This window comes from Sitophilus oryzae, unplaced genomic scaffold (assembly GCF_002938485.1).
Source record: "Sitophilus oryzae breed Bouriz unplaced genomic scaffold, Soryzae_2.0 scaffold_575_pilon_pilon, whole genome shotgun sequence".
NCBI lineage: Eukaryota > Metazoa > Arthropoda > Insecta > Coleoptera > Curculionidae > Sitophilus > Sitophilus oryzae.
In genome coordinates, this window is record NW_022147168.1 from 766,908 (window position 1) to 787,236 (window position 20,329).

General features: G+C 32.5%; 1 protein-coding gene across 2 annotated transcripts in view; it reads left to right on the forward strand.

The window, feature by feature from the left end:
• The window catches only part of LOC115887425, a 300,519-nt gene that overhangs the window by 278,707 nt on the left and 1,483 nt on the right, over window positions 1-20,329 (forward strand). For both annotated transcript variants that reach the window (XM_030906842.1, XM_030906843.1), the window contains exons 6-9: window positions 11,634-11,785; window positions 15,914-16,121; window positions 19,832-20,103; window positions 20,161-20,325. In XM_030906842.1, the coding sequence (XP_030762702.1) occupies window positions 11,634-11,785; window positions 15,914-16,121; window positions 19,832-20,103; window positions 20,161-20,325 (797 nt within the window). The remainder of the gene's footprint in view (window positions 1-11,633; window positions 11,786-15,913; window positions 16,122-19,831; window positions 20,104-20,160; window positions 20,326-20,329) is intronic.

Here is a 20,329-nt window from a genome sequence, read left to right on the forward strand (position 1 = left end):
ACAGATTTCCCATTTTTCACTAATTTTATACGAAAATTTTCGAATTTTATTTAGCACCGATAACTCCTCTTTCTCAGATAGATCATATACACCAACAACCTCAAGTAGCCAATTAAAAACTGCATATACCTTTGGATTTTTTTCGGGTTCTTGGCACCAAACTTCAAAAAGTGTTCCACGGATGACCGAACATTTCGCTGAGAACAAAAAATATTGATAAAACTTGCAAATATATATGCAAATGAAGAATATATCACAATTAATATAAAACCCTAAGTATAAAGCCAGAATCAAAGCGGAAATCCGCGGGAATCGATTTATATAGCTTTTTGAATTTGAAAGAAGAATAAAAATAAATATTTTTGCACGGGCCACAAAACAATTATCTATATTATTAAAACCTTTCAAGTTTGAATGTGTTATATTTTTAATTAGTAGTACATACCTTGATCTACACCTTCCATGTTTTAAATTTTTTGAAATCTTTTGAACTAGCGAACACAAGTCAATAAAATTCACTTTATTACTGCGCGGATTTGCAAAGCAGTCCATACCTGTTTTAAATTGCTCGATACGATATTTTTTTTATCAAACATCAACTAATATAGCATTTCTGTTTGTGCATATTTTCTTAGTATGAGTTCTTATCTTTACAATATACATAAACAAATGTAAATTAGTACACCTAAGGAACCCGGATTTTTATCCACCTAGATTCCAAAAAATGACTATTGTGCGGCGCAGCGAGGACTAAAGGTTAAACGTCAAAATTTTACAGAAGTTTAAATAGTGCTTGAGGTTTACTAGACACCACCACGCCAGTTGAGGGTTAAGTATACTAGAGCCATAAGGGAGGCTAAATTGCCAGAAGTTCTGCATGAAGATTGATATTGAAATTATGAAGTTTAAGTCCTCTTTTATAGTTACCATGAACAAGTGCAAAAATTCATCTATTATCTGTGACTGACCTACCTGTATAAATTATTCGGTTTTAGAAAAATTCCGGTTTTACACAGGTTAGTCTCCAATATCAGTCGTACAAAAGTTGTTGTCGTCTCGGCGCACTCAGTGATAAGGTGTTCGGGTGTTTCCCCATTTTCTCTAAAGAATCTGCATTCGCCGTTGTTTCTTAGCTTCAATCTATTGAGGTGTTCATTGAGGAGACAGTGTCCTGTTAAAAACCCCGTGACAATCCGGATATTGTTCTTACCTAAAGCAAGGAAAATATTGTTGAACGGTTGGAGGATTCCCATTCCAGGATACGGGTAGAGTCTTCCCGATTTTTGAGTTCTACTTTAAGTTGGTTTTCACTTAGGAAGCAGAACAGTTCTGGTCTAGTTAATGGAGTATTCGCTTTTTTTCTAGCTATATCGTTTTTCATTACCTTCTATCTCTTGGTGGGTTGGCATTCAGAGTAGCAAGACTTTATTTTCTATGCCTAATTTGTTCGGCTCTCATAGGCATTCTTTATATCGTTCCGTATAATAAATTAAATTACTGTGCAATAAGATATTAAATATAAAATAACATTCTAAAATAACAACAATAAAAAACTGTAAATAATAACAAAATTAATATTACTACGGAACCAGCCCTGACGCGCCAACACACATGGACAACGTTTCGGAAAACGCTGGCTACGTGCCAGTTGGGTCATCAGGGTCGCTCGATTTTCCTTTATCGTCTTGCCCACAGAACGACGGATAACACTATTTAAATTGATTTGTGTTATTCGTTTCGGAAATTGGTTTTGAATTTGCATTCCTCCGTCTCGCTATACAAACTTAAGCCTATTATTTCGGTGGATATTTTTGGAACGCGGAAATTCTTGAGGTGCAGATTATATGAATCAGTTTTCCGTCTTCGAACGATGCATTTTAAGAATGAAAACAAACTAGCATAACATTCTTTTTCATGTGACTAGCAAAATGTATTTAATTTCTCCACATACTTGTAGATATCTAAGGACTTTTGACACCATTTCATGGTGGCAATATTATAATACTTATTGACCTTCGTGTTTTTTAACGAAAAATTTGGCATGGCTGGAGATCTTCTTCTGTCTAAAATATATAAATATATATTTTTTTTATTCTGGATACCCAAGCTCTTCATATAGGTGGTTATATATAGTCCTGAATAACCACAAGCACAAATTAAAGAATTAAATACAGTTACTAATAAAGTAGGTCTCAAAATGAATAATTTAGCAAAAACTAAAGTAATGTACAACGAACTAGTAGACAGAAAAGACATTCTAATAAATAGCAATGGACATAGAAGAAGAATGTTATATATTTATACATTCTTCTACTATGTCCAGTCTTCTTCTACTACTTCTTCTTTGGGACAACTAATACACAGCTCGGGATCTCTGCTACCATAAATCAACAGAAGAATTAAGTTAGCATGGAGTACTTATGAAAGAAACTCATATCATAGAATGCCACACATCATATTCAAATCTAGAATGCCACTTTATCTAAAGAAGAAAACATTCGACCAGTGTGTACAACCAGTCATGACCTATGCATTCCAAACCTGGAGATAAAACGAACATTATAGGTCTTATAAGTTTATTATAAGAAAACTGCAGGTCGCACAACGCTCAATGGAACGAAATATATTGGGAATAACCAAGAAAGACCTTAAAAGAGTGAAATGACAAAAGACCCAGGTAATAGATCAAGAGAATTAATCCCATCAGGTAGCAATAAGCCGGACACCTGGCAAGAAAGACAGAAAACCAATGGACCACAAAAATTACAGCATGGAGTTAAGAGACTTAGAAGAAGGCCAAACTTGTGATGGGACCATGATATTAGGAAATTAGCAGGGATAACTTGGGCCGGCATAGCCAACAATAGATAACAATGGGCCCAACTACAAAGAGAGTATCTGAGTACCTAAACATGTGAGGGAGGCTACACCATAATTGGAAATGGTTGAATAAGCTGAAAATGATGATGATGATGATGATCTAAGGCCGTGTTGGAGCTGGGATAAATGCGATGAAATCAAAGATACTAGCACAAAATATATAGCTACGCAAAGCGTATAGATTCTGTGATACTACTGAAACATCGAAATAAAATGCATATATTTGAACACAGGTGTTTACGTTGAAGCAGTGAGTCTTCTTCTTAGGCCGCCGTCTCCCTTCGGAGGTTGGCGATCCAACTGGCTATGATGGTGCGTGAAACCGCACCTCTAAAAATTTCGATCGATGTTCTTCCGAACCAACGACGGAAAACCTTAAGCCAGGAGTTTTGCCTTCTTCCCACTGATCTCCTGCCCTCGATGACCAGTCTGAGCACCTCGTATCGATCATCCCTCATGATGTGTCCGACGTACTGTAACTTCCTTTCCACCACTGTTGATAGATAGGAGCTCTTTATCTTTGCCCACCCGCCTGAGTACCTCCTCATTTGTCACTCTATCCATCCAGGATTGTGTACATACGTTGTTTCTATCCACATCTTTAACATAAATATGTCCTGTCGTGTCCTGTCAAAAATTGTCATGTTTTGTCCTGAGAGATCACATATCACGAGGCTTGCTTGAAAATTCAAATCGGGTCCTTGTATACAATACAAACTCGGAACATTGTATACATCAATCAGCATGAGATTAAATAGTATATTTTTATAAGCGTTAAAGAGTTCTTCTTGTTTTTAGTTTGGTTAAATAAATTAAAATTAGTGACATAATATATTTCTATTTTCCGCCCATTATTGACCAAATTACAACTTTTTGAAACAATTAACTAAAATTAATGTTAAAACATAAGAAACGTTTATAAATCGATCCTGATATTCTATAAATTCTCCTTGATTTAAATTGATTAACCTAGACTCTAATCTAATCTAAACCCAGGTATTTATGATCCCGATATATTAGCAAACTCTATTTGTTTCCGATTGCCAAATTGTTTTAGAATTAACAATTTAACAGTTTCTTAAAACCATAACTCAATCCCTCACTTTATTTAAAAAAATATATATATTTTTTATAGCTTTATTTTTCGTATTATTTATATTTTAACCTTTTGATTTTATTTCTTATTATTTTATAGTTTCTTTTTATTTTAATTCTGTACATTAATTCGTGTGATTTCGTTTCTTTATTGACTTTCTCATCTGTTTTTAGTCTAAAAATAGTACTTACTATCACATATTAATTATATTTATTTTTTTATTTTTTATTTTATTATATATATTTTAATATATTACAATAGCATACATAGCATTAATAAATATTTGTGTAAATATATAATATATATTTAAAACTACATAGAAGCACTTCGTAGCCAAGATAAGCAATTCTAGTTCGTGGAACCCCCCAGCTTCAAATAATTTTGAAAATATTGTTCCGGCCCATTTTTTCATTATTTTGAAAAAGTCTCCTTCTCCTAGTCATCTTGCGCCCAGAGTTGAGTAGATTTTAAATCTGTTCCCTCCATATTTTGTTCTGTTTTGAGTAGATCTCATCGATGTTACAGCTATCTTCTTGTTGTCATACTAGCCTGAACCAGGTATTTCTCATTTTCTTCTGAATGTTTCCATCTGTTATATTTTTTTCGGATATAGAATATTATTTTGTTATTAAAATCATATTTAGCAAAATAAAACACTAAATCACCACAATACACCAAAACACTTTTACTTTTACACTAGACGCGCGTCTCGCTAACCATGTTAGCGTCATCAGCAGATGATTATAAACTGTATTGTGGTGATTTAGTGTTTTATTTTGCTGTGTAGCACCAAAGGTTCCAACCCTCAACTGTAATCTAAAAATCATATTTAGGTATATAATGATAACTAATAGGTATATGATGATATTATTGAATAACAAATATTCAATCAGGATGGACAATAGACATTAGAAGGAATTTGGAAGATTTATACATGTTTGCTACGTACTGCAAAATATCGTTATTATATAAAAAATTAGAAGAACTGAATATGCAAGAACATTATTTGAAAATAAAAATTCAGAAAGCATAATTTACTCTCAATAATAAATGTATTCAGACCATTTTGAACGCATTATTAATTATTAAGATTTTCAGTTGTAAACCTAACGAATGTAATAAACAATATAGGTAGGATCAAAACAGATTCAGAGTGAGGGACAGAAAATTATAGTGCAGTTATAAAACGATTTGTTTAAGCTAGATGTATATCAACCACCTGAACAATATCCACAACTCATTGTTTTTCGTCAGTCAACGCCTTCCCTGTTACCTCCAAAAATGATAATGACTCAAAATCTTGGCATAAATTCAACTCGACCAGTAATAATTATTGTTTATTTTCGAAAATCTTATATAAACACAAGCCATTATAAGAGGCATTGAGATAAAGCTTTTATGTTTTGGATTTTGTAATTTTTCGCAGCCGACATTGTTCAGCTGCAAAAATATATACAGAGAATATGAATGGATTTCGATAATAATTCCTGCAATATGGGAATTATTGTTTGTCTGTAAGCTTTAGAAGTGGAAATCTATTGCTTCCTGTGTCAAACTTTCAAATTTTTGATTATTTAACTTTGGTATATTTAAACTTCATCTTTCTAGGCATGTTTAAGGCAAGGACTTTGTTTTAAAAAGACTTTATATACTCGTTTTTTATATCTGCTAAATTTTTAATTATTGTGGACTAATAGTAAAATCAAAATCACATTTTTATTCATTCAAATGAATTAATTCAACTAATAGGTATTCTTTTTAATTATTATAGTGAGTGTTGTATAATATATGTCTCAGTTGGCTTAGAACGAAGTAATTTATTAATTTATCTATAAGTATTTAATGGCTTTAAAAAATACAAGTAGATAATTAATTGGTTATTTTTAGGCAGAAAAAGAAACAGTTTCGAAAACATTTTAGATATTCTAATATTATACACAAAACAGAAAAACGAAACCTGTGAACTTGGCTTTAATACATGTCCTAAAAATACACTAAGATGGATCAAATGTACGGTTATTACGCAAGGCGCCGAGCGAGTGCCTATAAATAATATGACGCACAACGAGTTTTCCAAGCTTGTTTTTTTCAAAAATACATAAAGAAAAATAGATATGTATGTACAATATAATATATAAAAAAAATACTTTTACATGTAGCCTCTACATCATACATATAATTTGAAGGGTCCAGGGGAAAAATATGATAAGCGCCATTTACTATTTTTCCAGGGGAGCCCTGGACGGCCGGTCGTTATCAGGTTCATTCCCTAATACTTTTATATATCTGATCACTGTTTAGTTACTTGTAAAGTGAATGTACAGAGGAAAACTGCTGGAGTTAGATTTAGCACATTTCGAGATTATAAAAATTTTAACTTAGTAGAATTTGATCATGATATGTACAACATGGATTTTGATAAAATTTTTGTTCTGCATGAGGTTGATGATATCGTCAACCATTTTACTAAACTCGTTACTTACCTCTTTGATAAACATGCGCCGTACAAGAAGGTACGTTTTACTAAGCCTCCGGCCCCATGGATTACAACTAATATTAAATTTATGATGCGTTTAAGGAATAAAGCCCTTACTAAGTTCAAGAAACATAAAACTGAAGCTGCCTGGCAGGATTATAAACAACTTAGAAATCTGGTAACTTCGAGTCTAAGAAATGAAAAAGAAAGCATACTTGTCTTATCAGTTTAAGACCAATCCGAAGGAGTTTTGGCTAACACTACGGCGTTTGAATATTCATCCTGGTATGCCATCTCATCATGAGGATACTGGTACTGCCGATGAGTTTAATGAGTTTTTTATTAATTCTGTACCTAAATTGTGCATTGATGATAACACTAATACTTATTTACAAACTTATATGAGCTCTAAATTTCTGGATGATTCCAATTTGTTTAATTTTTTGGAGGTTGATGAGAAAAAGTATTTTGAGGGTAGTTAGGGAAATTAAGTCTAATGCCAAGGGATGTGACGGGATAGATAAAGGAATGATTGATTTAATACTTCCTCATTTATTGCGTCACATCACTTTCATTATTAATACTTGTATTAAAAAAAATCATTTTCAGCTGCCTGGAAAATTGCTAATATTATTCCCACAGCAAAGAACTCTAATCCTGTCAGATTATCTGATTATCGACCAATAAGCATATTACCTTTCCTATCTAAAGTATTAGAAAAAAATTATGCATAAACAACTAACAGATTTTGTTAATGTCTCTAAGATTCTTCCTTTCACTCAGTCCGGCTTTAGGAGTCTCGCCATAGTACGGCAACTGCTTTACTGAAAGTCAGTGATGATCTTTTCAGAATATGTGACAAAGAGCGATACTGGTTGCCTACTTCTCCTGGACTACTCTAAGGCCTTTGATACGTTAAACCATAGGATACTTTTGGAGAAATTGCAATATTTTGGTTTCAGTGACTGTTCACTGAAACTCATGGCGTGTTACTTGGCTGGTCGACAACAGAGAGTTTTTATCAGAGAATCTCCTTCGACTTTATTGCCTGTAGATCGTGGTGTTCCTCAGGGCAGTATTCTTGGTCCACTTCTGTTCTCTATTTATACGGCAGATTTTAAAACGTATTTAAAAAATTTATCTTCACATCAGTATGCTGATGATTTTCAAGTCTACTGTTCCTTGAGTAAAGATTTCAAAGCCTCCGAAAGCAAAATAAATGAAGATCTGAGAATAATTTATGACATTTCACACCATCATGGTCTTTGCTTAAACCCTAATAAGACTCAACTAATTTTTTGTGGGTAGAACTCGCCAGATGTTTCTCAAAAAATTAAATATCGTACTTGACAATATCATCATTACACCTGCTAAAAACTGCAAAAATCTTGGGTTTATTTTACGATTCTAAACTGAGATTTGAGCCATGTATCATATATTTGCAGAAATCGTATTGTAAGTTAAAGACACTATATTTATATAAAGATTTTCTTAACAGAGATGTTAAATTGACCTTGTAAAAGCCTAATTCTTTCATTGGTCTTCTACTGCGACACTGTCTACTGGCCAGCTCTACTTAACAAGGGACAAACAAAGCTTAACAAAACTTGTCAACTCTTGCTTAAGGTATTCATTTGGTACTCTAAATTTGATCATGTTTTCTCCTCTTTATAAAGAATCGGGCTGGTTAGGACTTGAACAGTATGCTTTTATACATACGTGTATACTAGTTTATAAAATAGAAAAATTTCAAGAACCTCATTATTTGTTCGACATACTTGTCAAGGCAGCTGACCTCCACGACCTTAATACCAGAAAACGCAGCAGTTACGTGGTGCCTAAACACCGGACAGCCTTGTTTGAAAAATCGTTTTCGTATTATGCTTCCGAAATGCTTAATTCACTTCCTCCGCACATTAAAAGCTGTTCTAGTCCATTGCAGGTTTCAGGAAATCTCTTGTTGATTTCAACTTAACTTTATAAAAGTATTATTGAATTGTATCTTAAGCTCATGTATGGGTGTTTATATGTCTTTTTTTTGTTCGTTTATATAATTTAGATTTATATTATATTAAAATTGTTATATTGTTGTATTAGTATTGTATGTGTATTTTGTATTTTTTTAAGGTGGTTAGATTGAGTAGCGTATGCTAGACCTCGCCACCTACATAAATAAAGTCAAATTATTATTATTATTATTATTATTATTATTATATATCATAGGATTTAGCAACTTATTGCCTTGCAGAGTTTATATACATTTTGTAGAGACCAGTTACATCTACTAAAATATTGTAAAACACTAAAATTAAGAAATTGGCGTTTATCATATTTTCCCCTGGAACCTTCATTTGTTAATACATACAAGGTCGCTGTTATGTACGAAAACGTTCGATCATTAGGTAAAATACAGGGTGTCCCAGAAATAAGTACAAGTATTTTAAGTTATATACAGGGTTGTTCACCACATATATTTGAAACCACATTATAAGAAAATGCATTTTCTACGAAAATTTGAAGAGATAGGTAAAAAATTGTATAATAAAATATGATAGACAATTAAATTGTGCATATGACTCACGTAAAATATACAGGGCATTCTATTTAAATTAAACAAGTTATTGCCGTTTAAAGCTAGTAATTATTTAATATAAATTTTTGGACACTCTGTATAAGGTAGTGAAATTTTTATTATTGCAAAACAATATCTGATCAATAAATAATATTCAGTAAATATTTAGTATTAAAAACTTTGATACCCTTGGAGAAATGAGGCCTTAAAATTATTACTTCAATTTCATAAAATTGAAAATATTTCAAAAACGGTAAGGTTTAAGTATGATAAACCTTAATCAAATTTACGCTTTTATTTCAATCGTAGAATCTAAAAATAGAATAATATACAGGGTGTTCCATTTAAAAAAATACAACTAAAATATTTTTTACTTATTTGGGACACTCTGTTTCTTGTAAAATATTTTTAAATTGTAGCTCTAATAGTCCTTCAACGAACCCAAAACTTACAATTTGTAAAAATCTAATCGTTTAGCTACAATACTCTGTGTCGTATGTGGTGAACTACCCTGTATAAAGATATAACTTATATACTATATATATAAAGTTATTTAAGTATAGTTCAATCCCAGAAACACGCCTATGAGGTTTTTTTCGCGAAAAAAATTTTTTGAAAATTCGGAACTTTTATGAATTTTTTTTTAGTTTTTAGTTAAAAAACATAAGTTCTTGATAATATGGCAACATAGGTAGTAGATTAAATTAACAAGAAAGAAAATCCGGAAAAGATCCAGTGGCTCTCAAAATTTTAGCAAAAAATCATTTTTTTGGAAATTTTCAAAATAAAATAACTCCGTTATTTTGGACTTATTTGAAAAACGATAAAGCGAAAATATGTTATTTAAAAACGCTATAATTTTTGTATTTAACTTTTTGCGGTACCTTGTATATTTTACCTAATAATCGACCGTTTCCATACATAAATGCGAGCATAAAAGCGACCCTGTATATTTTAATTGCTCACCCCGACATTGTCTGGTAGAATTTTTGTACAGACCTTTCGGGGACACTCTATAGAGATATTTTTAAGTTTACAGTAGTGGTTATAAATCACGCTAACCAGTTATAAAAAAATATAATGTATGTATCCCTCAACGGAAGCAATAACACTTTTAAAAACTAGTCTCTGTCCGAAAACAGTTCCCATTTTGTTCAAATATTAATTGCTCATAGCGAGCTAGTTAATGCGGTGCCGGTCCTCGTTCAACCAGTCATCTTTCCATAATTTATTACATGTCCTTACCAGTTTCGGTTCTTGTTTAACATCAAAACACTGTCCAGTTCTGAATTAACTAACCCTGTGAAGTCGGTTATAGCGAGTGCGTTTCTTGAAATTTTTCCTGGCTTAAGATTAATGAAATGTATAACTTGATGTAAAAATATTAAAATACAAAACATCTCTGTAATATTTAGTTTTCAAATTACTTGACTATAGCAAAAGATTATTGTGTTATGCGTCACTCTCCAACAGTTTCCTGACTTAAGGTGGATGAAGAGAAACTTAATGAAAATATTATAATAAATTACAAACTACAATAAAATATAAACTATATTCGATACCAATTGAACTTTTAGTTACGTAATCGAGGGCGCGATTGTTAAATTCATTGTTGCCAACCATGGACATATTCGGTCTCGGGTTGACTAACTGGAATTGAAATTTCCTTCTGGGATTTAAGTGGTAACTCTGCTGTAAAAAATGTCAAGTTGCCACATTTATTTATTTATATTCTGACATTGTCATTCGTTTTGACACTTTAGTTTTAAATTACGAGTTTTTAGTTTAAATGAATTGTGTAGCATTTTTGCATCTATACACATAAACAAGAAACTCCATAAAACACAGGAAAATGGTACACCCTGTACATATTCTAGTTTTAATAATTATTTAGTTTTAGTACCTATTACATAATTTAGTGCAAAATTCGTATCCAAACAAATATCAGGAAGACAAGTCCAAGCTATAAAATAGAACTTAACGTGTCCACTAAACAGCCTTCAGTTTTTAGAAACTTTTTTAAACGTATACAGTTCATACCAAATAAACTTTTAGTCACGTGATTGAGCTTGACCGGCACAGCGTTGTCCACTTTTATATATTTTCTTTCAATCTCAATATTTTAGAAAACAACAATAAATTAATTATAATTATATAAACAGTTATTATTTACATGAACAAAACTCACCCTCTTAACAGCACTTAAGGGACTTTTCTACGGGTATTAAGCTATCATGTATCTTCGTACTAAAAAAGGTCCCAAAAAGAATAATGTTCGACGACAAGGTCTGCCAGTAAACATTTTTAAGCTTAAAGTATCACAACACTATTTATCTAAAATGTCAAAATGAATGACAATGTCAGGAAATAAAAAAATAAATGCGGCAACTTGACATTTTTTACAGCAGAGCTACCACCTGAATCTCCAGAGCGAAATTTAAATTCCAGTTAGTCAGCATGGCGCCGAATATGTTGCCATGGTTGGTAACAATGAATTTAAAAATCGCGCCTTCGATTACGTAACTAAAAATTTAATTGATATCAAATATATATAAATAATGTACAACACGTATATGTATATGAATTAACTTTGATTCTTTTTTTTACAGAATCCAGTAAACTTACGGTGAAAGGGGGCCGCACGTCGCCCTCCGTTCGGCCCCCCGCCCCTCAACCCCTTCGGGCTCCAGCCAAGAAAGCACCACCGCTACCCCGAACTGCCGAAGCGCTAGCCGTTCTAGTTCAACATTTGGTGTTTAATGTAAGTTATACTTTACTTTTACAATCACTGATCGATGTTACAGTTCCCAAGTGGAAGGGCTCAAACAGCTCATTTGTGATAATAATAATTTAGGTTAATACACATACCTCGCTGAAACGAAGAACCTAAGAACCATAATGGAAAAGACTAGAAGAGACAGAATTAGAAACACAAATATCAGACAACAATGTAGAATACAGGACATAGTGAGATGGGATAGGCAAAGAAAAAGGCAATGGTTCCCACACGTAAAACGCATGAAAGAAAAGAGGCTACCACGCATAGCTTTTGAAGGGAAACCCATGGGAAAGATACCCTAAAAGATGGAAAGACAGTTGGCAGACCATCTCCCAAGGACTCCTACAGAGGCAACCTTAAAATTAACAGATCGACTAGATCTCAAATTAATAAAAAAAAAGAAGAAGAAAACACATACCTGATACAGCTACCAAAACCTGACAAACCACCAAATGATGTTAAGTCGTATAGATGAATATTTTTTCCGTTTTAAAGATATTAAGCACTTAAAAGCCACACATTAAGTGTATAGAATGGTGGGTACAATAGAGAAGATATTGGAAAACAAGTCGTCACGTCTTCCTGAAGAATTGACAGAAATATTAACGAAGTACCGTATGATCGAATAAAAACGGCGTCAGCATTGGCTATGAAATGAAGATCGCTGTCATTTTATATGTAATGGGATTTATATGGGAAATGTCATGCATTGTCATTTCATAGCCATCTCTGACGCCGTTTTTATTCAATCATACGGTATCTTCAACTTCCTCTTCGACAACCCCCACGCTCCACGGTGTTATTAGCCTTATGCTACCAATGCAGAATATCTAGGAACGATTCTAGATCTCTGCTGCTCCTTTACTTTTTCCTGTAGTTGGCGAACAGAGAATATGGAATTAACGGTAACGTTAATTCCATATTCGCAGTTGGTGCGAAAGCCCGTTTGCAATTCTGGAAAGATTTTTTCTATACGTGGGTGCAGGTGGTTTGACATAATTTTTGCAAAAACTTTTCCTCCGATAGCCAGTAGTGAAATTCCCCGGTAGTTCCGCAATCTAATGCACTTCCTTTGTTCTTAAATATATTCACTATATTCGCGTTGCGAAAGTCCTGAGGTACGTCACTGCTTTCCCATATGACATCGAAGAGAGCCTTCACCTTAAGGTGACCAATAAGTTCTTTACTTGCACACTTATAGATTTCCGTCGGAATAGCGTCACAACCTGCAGATTTTTAAGTTGTTTTGATAGAGACCTTATTTCCTGTTATTGGGATATCTATTACATCAATGCTGTTATAGTGAGATATTGTGTTTAGTGCTTCCATATTTGGGGATGTTCTCTTGGTTAAGGATATGGCTGTAGTGCTCTTTCCAGCGATTTCTGATTTACTCTTCCTCTTTTAGAAGTTCACCGTTTTGTGCCTTGATTGAGCAGCTACGTTCTTGGTTGAACCGTATACTTCTTTTACAGCCTCGAAGTATTTACAATAGTCGTGATGCGTGGCGTACTCTTGATGACCTATTAGTATCTATAATTTGGTTTGCACATTTTATCTGAGAGTCTAAACATGTATGTACACAACAAATTAGAGTTTCCAATTCCGAATCCCGAAATCCCCGGGGATCCCAGTGTATGTTTAATTCCAAAATCCCGCATATTAAATCCGGGATCCTCAAAATCTCGAAAAATTTAAATGCCCAGTATAAAATGAATTGATTTTTTAAAATATCATATTATTTTATTTATACTAAGCAGAACGTCAATATCTAGAACTTGTATTCCCGTGGCTACTATATATTTTTTTTTTTGTTAACAAGAATTGATTTATTTTTTTTAATCACTAAATATGAATGTTACTTTGTTTTGTCTATTTTAATAAAAGCTATTTTCTCCTTCTTTTATATATTTATGTATATATCTGCATTTTTATGTCAGTATTTCTTTAGATTAAATTTCTCATTCTGATAGCCATCCCGGATTCCAGGATTATAAGTTCTAATCCTGGATTTCAGAACGGGGTCCCGATCCCGAAAATTGGAAACCCTACAACAAATATATGATATACAAAAATATAAAACCATTATTTCTTAAAATAGTTATTAGAAGAAATACTTTAAGGAACAGTATCGGGTCATTGAGCTATTTTAGCACAAACTATTGTTATTGTTAGGCGTAGCGATCTATTCGCGAAGCCAAAAAATCTTCTTCCACTTTTAATCATCCGGATAGGTAGTCAGTGGACTCCAATCGAGTTGCTAAAAGGTCGCTAAAATCGCTGTGTCAATGTTCTTGTTTCGGTTTTGTCGTTTTTTATCAAGTATAGTTTTGTTATTGGTGAGAAAATTTTACACAAAACATGAACAATTAGATGTGAGTTAATTCAACGCTAAATTCAACGCGCATTTTACCCAATAATTGTTTTGTTTGTTAATGTCCGATGTCCGGTTAATGTCGACATTAACAGGTTAATGTTTGGATTTGGTTTTATTTTAACTTGTTTTGTTTTGTGTTACTCTCAGATTAACCGAGTAATGTAATTAACCGAATATCGGATAAGTTTTTTTAAAGTGTTATATTTTTTTTATTTTTAGCTCTATTTTCATGAATTGTTTAGCAAACTGTATACAGGGTTCGGCAATAGTGCGTCGGGCATCTGTAGCTCCTAGAATAAAAAACTTGGGAATTTTGTTTAAATGCAAATCTATAGTATGTGCTAGGATAATCTTCGGATTGTCACGGGGTTTCTAACAGGACACTGTCTCCTCAACGAACACCCCAGTAGGCCGAAGCTGAGAAACAACGGCGAATGCAGATTCTGTGGGGAAAATGGGGAAACACCAGAACACCTTATCACTCAGTGCGCCGAGACGACGACCATTCGTGCCATGAACTTTGGTACGGCTGATGAGGATGGAGAGCTGACCTCTGTGGAGCCGTCTCAGATACTGGCTTTTGTTAAAGCCCTGAGACTGTATGATGAGTTATAAGTCGTTATAACTCAAGAAAGGGAGATCTACACAATAGATCTATAAGGTCGCGGTGATTAACTTCCCTCCTAAACATTTTACATTCTACATGTGCTAGAATGTATTTCAGGAACATATTTTAATTTCCATAGGGTGGCTCAACAAAGTGTGAGTGGATAGGGATGATTTTTTAAATGGAACACCCTGTATATTAGTGCATTTTTGGCTTCCTTTGAGATCACATTACATAATCTTAGTATACGAGTAAATATATTTCGATAGCTTCATAGATATTATAAGGATATTATTAAATAAATAAAATATATATTTTTCAGCCTTTCTTAAAAAAAATATTAAATATACAAGAGCTGTATTGAAATCAAGACTATATTAGGTATTTACTTTAGATGGTCTGTACTTACTTTGCTATAAATATGGTAATCGTAAATGATACAGGATTTTGAAAATTGTACGCCAAAATTTCAAAAATATAAAATAATTTTTCTTCGTTTTCAATAATTGCAATAATTGCCTGTATATTATTGCAAAAAATATTTGCAATAATATACAGGATGATCCATTAAGAAAACATCCAGATCCACCAACGCTGTTTTGAGCCACCCAATACAAGTTAAAATATTTTCCTGAAATACATCCTCGTACTTAGTTTAGGCTTTGCTTTACGTCTGCACTTAACCAAAATTCTCAAGTTTTTTATTCTAGAAGCTACAGATACCCGACGCACTATTGCCGAACTCTGTATAAACTTATCTCCTGAGAATTTTGTTCTTGGACTCATCTCAACATATGCCTTGGTTAGTTTTTAGAGATGAACTGGCCACCAACAATTTACAATTGGGCATTCTAGGCATTCTGTATGGCAGTCACTAGCTTTGTTCGGGTTCTTGTTATTACCGATTCTAAACCGTCCTAGAACTGTGATGTGTATGCACAGAACGAAATATGAAGACATTATTTCATTTGCGCATGCGCTGCAGAGTTCTAGGACGGTTCAGAATCGGTAATAACAAGAACCCGAACAAAGCTACTGTAACATATCATTGTAACGATTAATAATAATAATAACGTTTATTAGATTAAACATTAATTCTACAGTTTCTTTGTTTTGTTCTCTGCAGGTTGAAGCTTTTCAAGTTCCTCACCTCAGACGAGAAGTGGAAAAATGCAGGATAGAAACCGAAGAAATTCGGTTAGCTTGTCGTCAGCTGGAAGATGCTCTGGCGGATGAAAGAGGCAAACAAATTGCTGTTGTTGAAGAGGAAAGATCCAAATGTCACGAAGATATTGTTGAAATGGTTGAAAAGCATCGAGTAGAAGTAGCACAATGTAAGATATTTGATTTATCGATACTTTACTCTCCTGTTTTATACATATGTATTTCTAGAAAAAATGACGAATTAAGTTACATAAAGTAAAACAGGTCACTCACTAGGGAGCGTGTTGGGCAACATGCTGACGAATGGTGTTGTCTTCAACAAGTTACATAAATGTTCAATTAAGCTCACAGAAAACTTAAGTCTTTTTTTGACTTAAATAATTTTAATGACCGAAATCATTTGATTTTAAGTCAAATTTCGAAAGCTGACTTAAGACTTAAAATTTAAGTCATTTTCAAAATGATGATGATGATTTAAGTCTTTATTCCGAAATAGAAAAGGATTTAAGTCATTAAAAAAACATTTAAGTCTTTTTAGAAAAGATTTAAGTCATTAAAAAAAATTAATATTTTTTAAATGACTTAAGTCCTTTGACAAAATATTTAAATATCTTAAAAGATTTAAGTCTTTTTTTCATTTATTTTTATCGTAAACAGCGGCATCAAATATGTGTTTACCATCTTTAGTTTCATAAAAAAGTAGCAACTGTGAATAATAAATAAATAATAATAATAAATTATAAACTAGAAACCCTGTAAAACACACAAAAATGGGACAACCTGTACAAAGTACCACGAATATGAACTTTATTTAAATTGTTGATGTTTTTATATGTGTGTTTTTAAGTCTTTGATGCGTTTATTTTTTGATTGTTTATTATAGTTGTTTATATAATATTTTACTCTAATCTCTATCTACAATAAATTAATACAGATAATAAAAGTAAACAGATAAATCAGTAATGGGCAATAGTACAAGAGAATTAATATTAACATTTAAAAAATAGGTACTTAAATTGAATTCTGGTTGTCTTGATTTGAGGAAAGTAATATTGATTTAAGTCATTTTACCGACTTAACTTGCAGATTATCATGATTTAATTTAAAAAAATTAAGTAAAAAAAGACTCAAAGTCAACAAAGACTTAAATAACATTATATTATTATTGTCTTTACAAAAATGACTTGACTTGAAAGAAAATGACTTAAGTCAAAGACTTAAAACTTAAGTAATTTGAACTTTACGTTGAATTTGACTTAAGATTTAAATCATTTTGATTTTAGAAATGAATTAAAACTTAAGTCTCTTTAAAACTGACTTGTTGCAGCTCTGGGTGTATGTTAGTTCCTCAACAGTCAACAGTCAACGTGTCTCTAGTGAGTGGCCTGCTTTTACAACTAAATATATTTTTATACGCATCCATTATCAGTTATCACACTGATCCTAAAAAAACCAAAATAAGTATTCCTGGTTAACATTTTAACTTCAGGAATCTTCGCAATATATTATGTGATAGATTTTAATAATATTTTCTATAAAGCAAAATAAAAACACTAAATCACCACAATACACCAAAACACTTTTACTTTTACACTGGACGCGCGTTTCGCTAACCATGTTAGCATCATCAGCAGATGATTATAAACTAAAGTACAATCTACAGGTTGAGCGTTTATATACTCGCCCAGTGGGCACCGAGTGGGCGTGGCAAAAAACTAGCCAACCGAGTCAGAGCCAACTGAGCGTAACAGTTAGATTTCCGCCACTAGAGTAGTAGGAACAAAGAACTTAAAGGAATTGGACCGTTGTCTCTGTTCATACTATCTTTACATTTATTAATTCTGATGCTTTCATATGCATCTAATTGCCTGTAATTTGAGACTTGTTTAATTAATTTAAAATTATTAAGATCTATACAATGTTCTTTATCAACAATATGTTCGGCAACGCAAGATTTATCCGGTCTACCATATCTTATCTGAGCTAAATGTTCTTTAAATCTAGTTAATATTGATCTTCTAGTTTGCCCAACATATTTCTGATTACAATCTTTACAAGAAATTTCATAAATACCCGACCTTTCAAGTGGTGATGTTTTATCCTTTGGATTACCTAATAATTGTTGTAATTTATTATTAGCACTATACACAAGTTTATAATTGACATTCTTAAAAATTCCTTTTAGACCACGGGTTAACTCTCTATCAAACGGTATCGAAAAATATTTAGACGTATCTTTCTCCACTTGAAAAGTCGAATTTTCAGAAATCATTAACCTATACCTACGTTTTCTAATTAATTTATCAACTAAAAAGGAATTTTTAAGAATGTCAATTATAAACTTGTGTATAGTGCTGTGGATGATATATTTTGCTGTTTTTAAAGAACATTTAGCTCAGATAAGATATGGTAGACCGGATAAATCTTGCGTTGCCGAACATATTGTTGATAAAGAACATTGTATAGATCTTAATAATTTAAAATTAATTAAACAAGTCTCAAATTACAGGCAATTAGATGCATATGAAAGCATCAGAATTAATAAATGTAAAGATAGTATGAACAGAGACAACAGTCCAATTCCTTCAAGTTCTTTGTTCCTACTACTCTAGTGGCGGAAATCTAACTGTTACGCTCAGTTGGCTCTGACTCGGTTGGCTAGTTTTTTGCCATGTCACTCGGTGCCCACTGGGCGAGTATATAAACGCTCAACCTGTAGATTGTACTTTAGTTTATAATCATCTGCTGATGATGCTAACATGGTTAGCGAAACGCGCGTCCAGTGTAAAAGTAAAAGTGTTTTGGTGTATTGTGGTGATTTAGTGTTTTTATTTTGCTGTTTAACACCAAAGGTTCCAACCCTCAACTGTAATTTTCTATAAATAAAAAATACAGGGTTCCTTAATTACATGCTAATATTTAAGGAGGTGATTCTTGGACCTATTCTAAGAAAACAACTTCATATGAATATATATGTCCTAAACATCTTAACTTTTCAGCTAGAGGGTGGTAAAATTTTCTAATTTTTTAAATATCTCTAATGTTATATTTGATCCACGTCTTCCATGCATCAAAATGCATATTTTGATATACAAAAAAAAATGTTTTAAGCCACCGCAACAGATTTTCAACAATTTGACCCTGAAATTAACATATTTTATTTTTTTAAGCAAAAACTATGCGTGTCGGACGAAAAAAATCAAGAGATAAAAAATATCTAGAAATGAATGAAGATTTTGAAGATAATTTTTATTTTAAGAGAAATCAGTGGTATACCACTTTTTCTCCAAAAATATTCAATATGGACGGCGCTGGTTGAAATAAATAAAATTCTTTGTACATCAAAAAAGGAATTTTGATGCATAGAAGACGCGTATTAAGTTTCATAAAGATATCTATAATAAAATCAGAGTTATTTGTAAAAAAAGTTTTTTTTTAAATTTTACCGCCTTGTATCTCAGAAATTAAAATTTTTAAGTTAATATGCAGTTTTTCTCTTAGAATAGGACCAAGAATCACCCCCTTAAATATTCGCATGTCATTAAGGAACACCCTGTAAATACAAAAACATAGTAATTTTTAAATAGCTTGTTAAATACAGAATGCAAATGAATAAGTACGAAAATATTCAGGGGACGATTGGAATAATTTATTAAATTATCTTAAATGTTTAAAACAGTAAATACCGCATGATCGTAAAAAAACGGCGTCCAGCTGGCTGGGAAATGACTATCGATAACATTTCCCACATAAATTTACATATAAAATGACAGCGATCTTCATTTCATAACCATCGCTGACGCCGTTTTTTTTCGATCATACAGTATTAGCAGTTATTAGGATAATTATTTCTGGTGTTACAATTTTTTATATTTTGTAGTAACACAGCAACATACACAGGAGTTAATATTAGCAAAAGAAAATGTCGAAAAGCAATTATCACATAAACACGAAGCACAGTTGAGGACGGTTCGACAGGAATTAGAAAAACTACAAAGGTCCCACGAACAGTCCCTAGAAATTTTGCGTGAGGAAAACGACGCCATTCGTGAAGAAGTTGATGAAAAAAATCTCGAATTGGAAAAAGTTAATCACGAGAGCATAAAGCTGAAACAAGATTATGAAAGCAAAGAAATCAAGTTAAAAGAAGAGGTAAAACTTTTAATAATAACGAAATTATTCAGCGTTAATTGTATCTATATTTTTTAGGTTGATATGATGAAACAACAAAAGGATAGGCTAAAGCAGCAAATCATAAAATTAGAACTCGATTATCAAGAAAAAATTGATGGTTTAATAGAAGAGAATAAAAGGCTGAGAGAAGAAAACGATAGGTTACTAAGCTATGGAGATGATAAAGATATTGGTGCACAGGTAC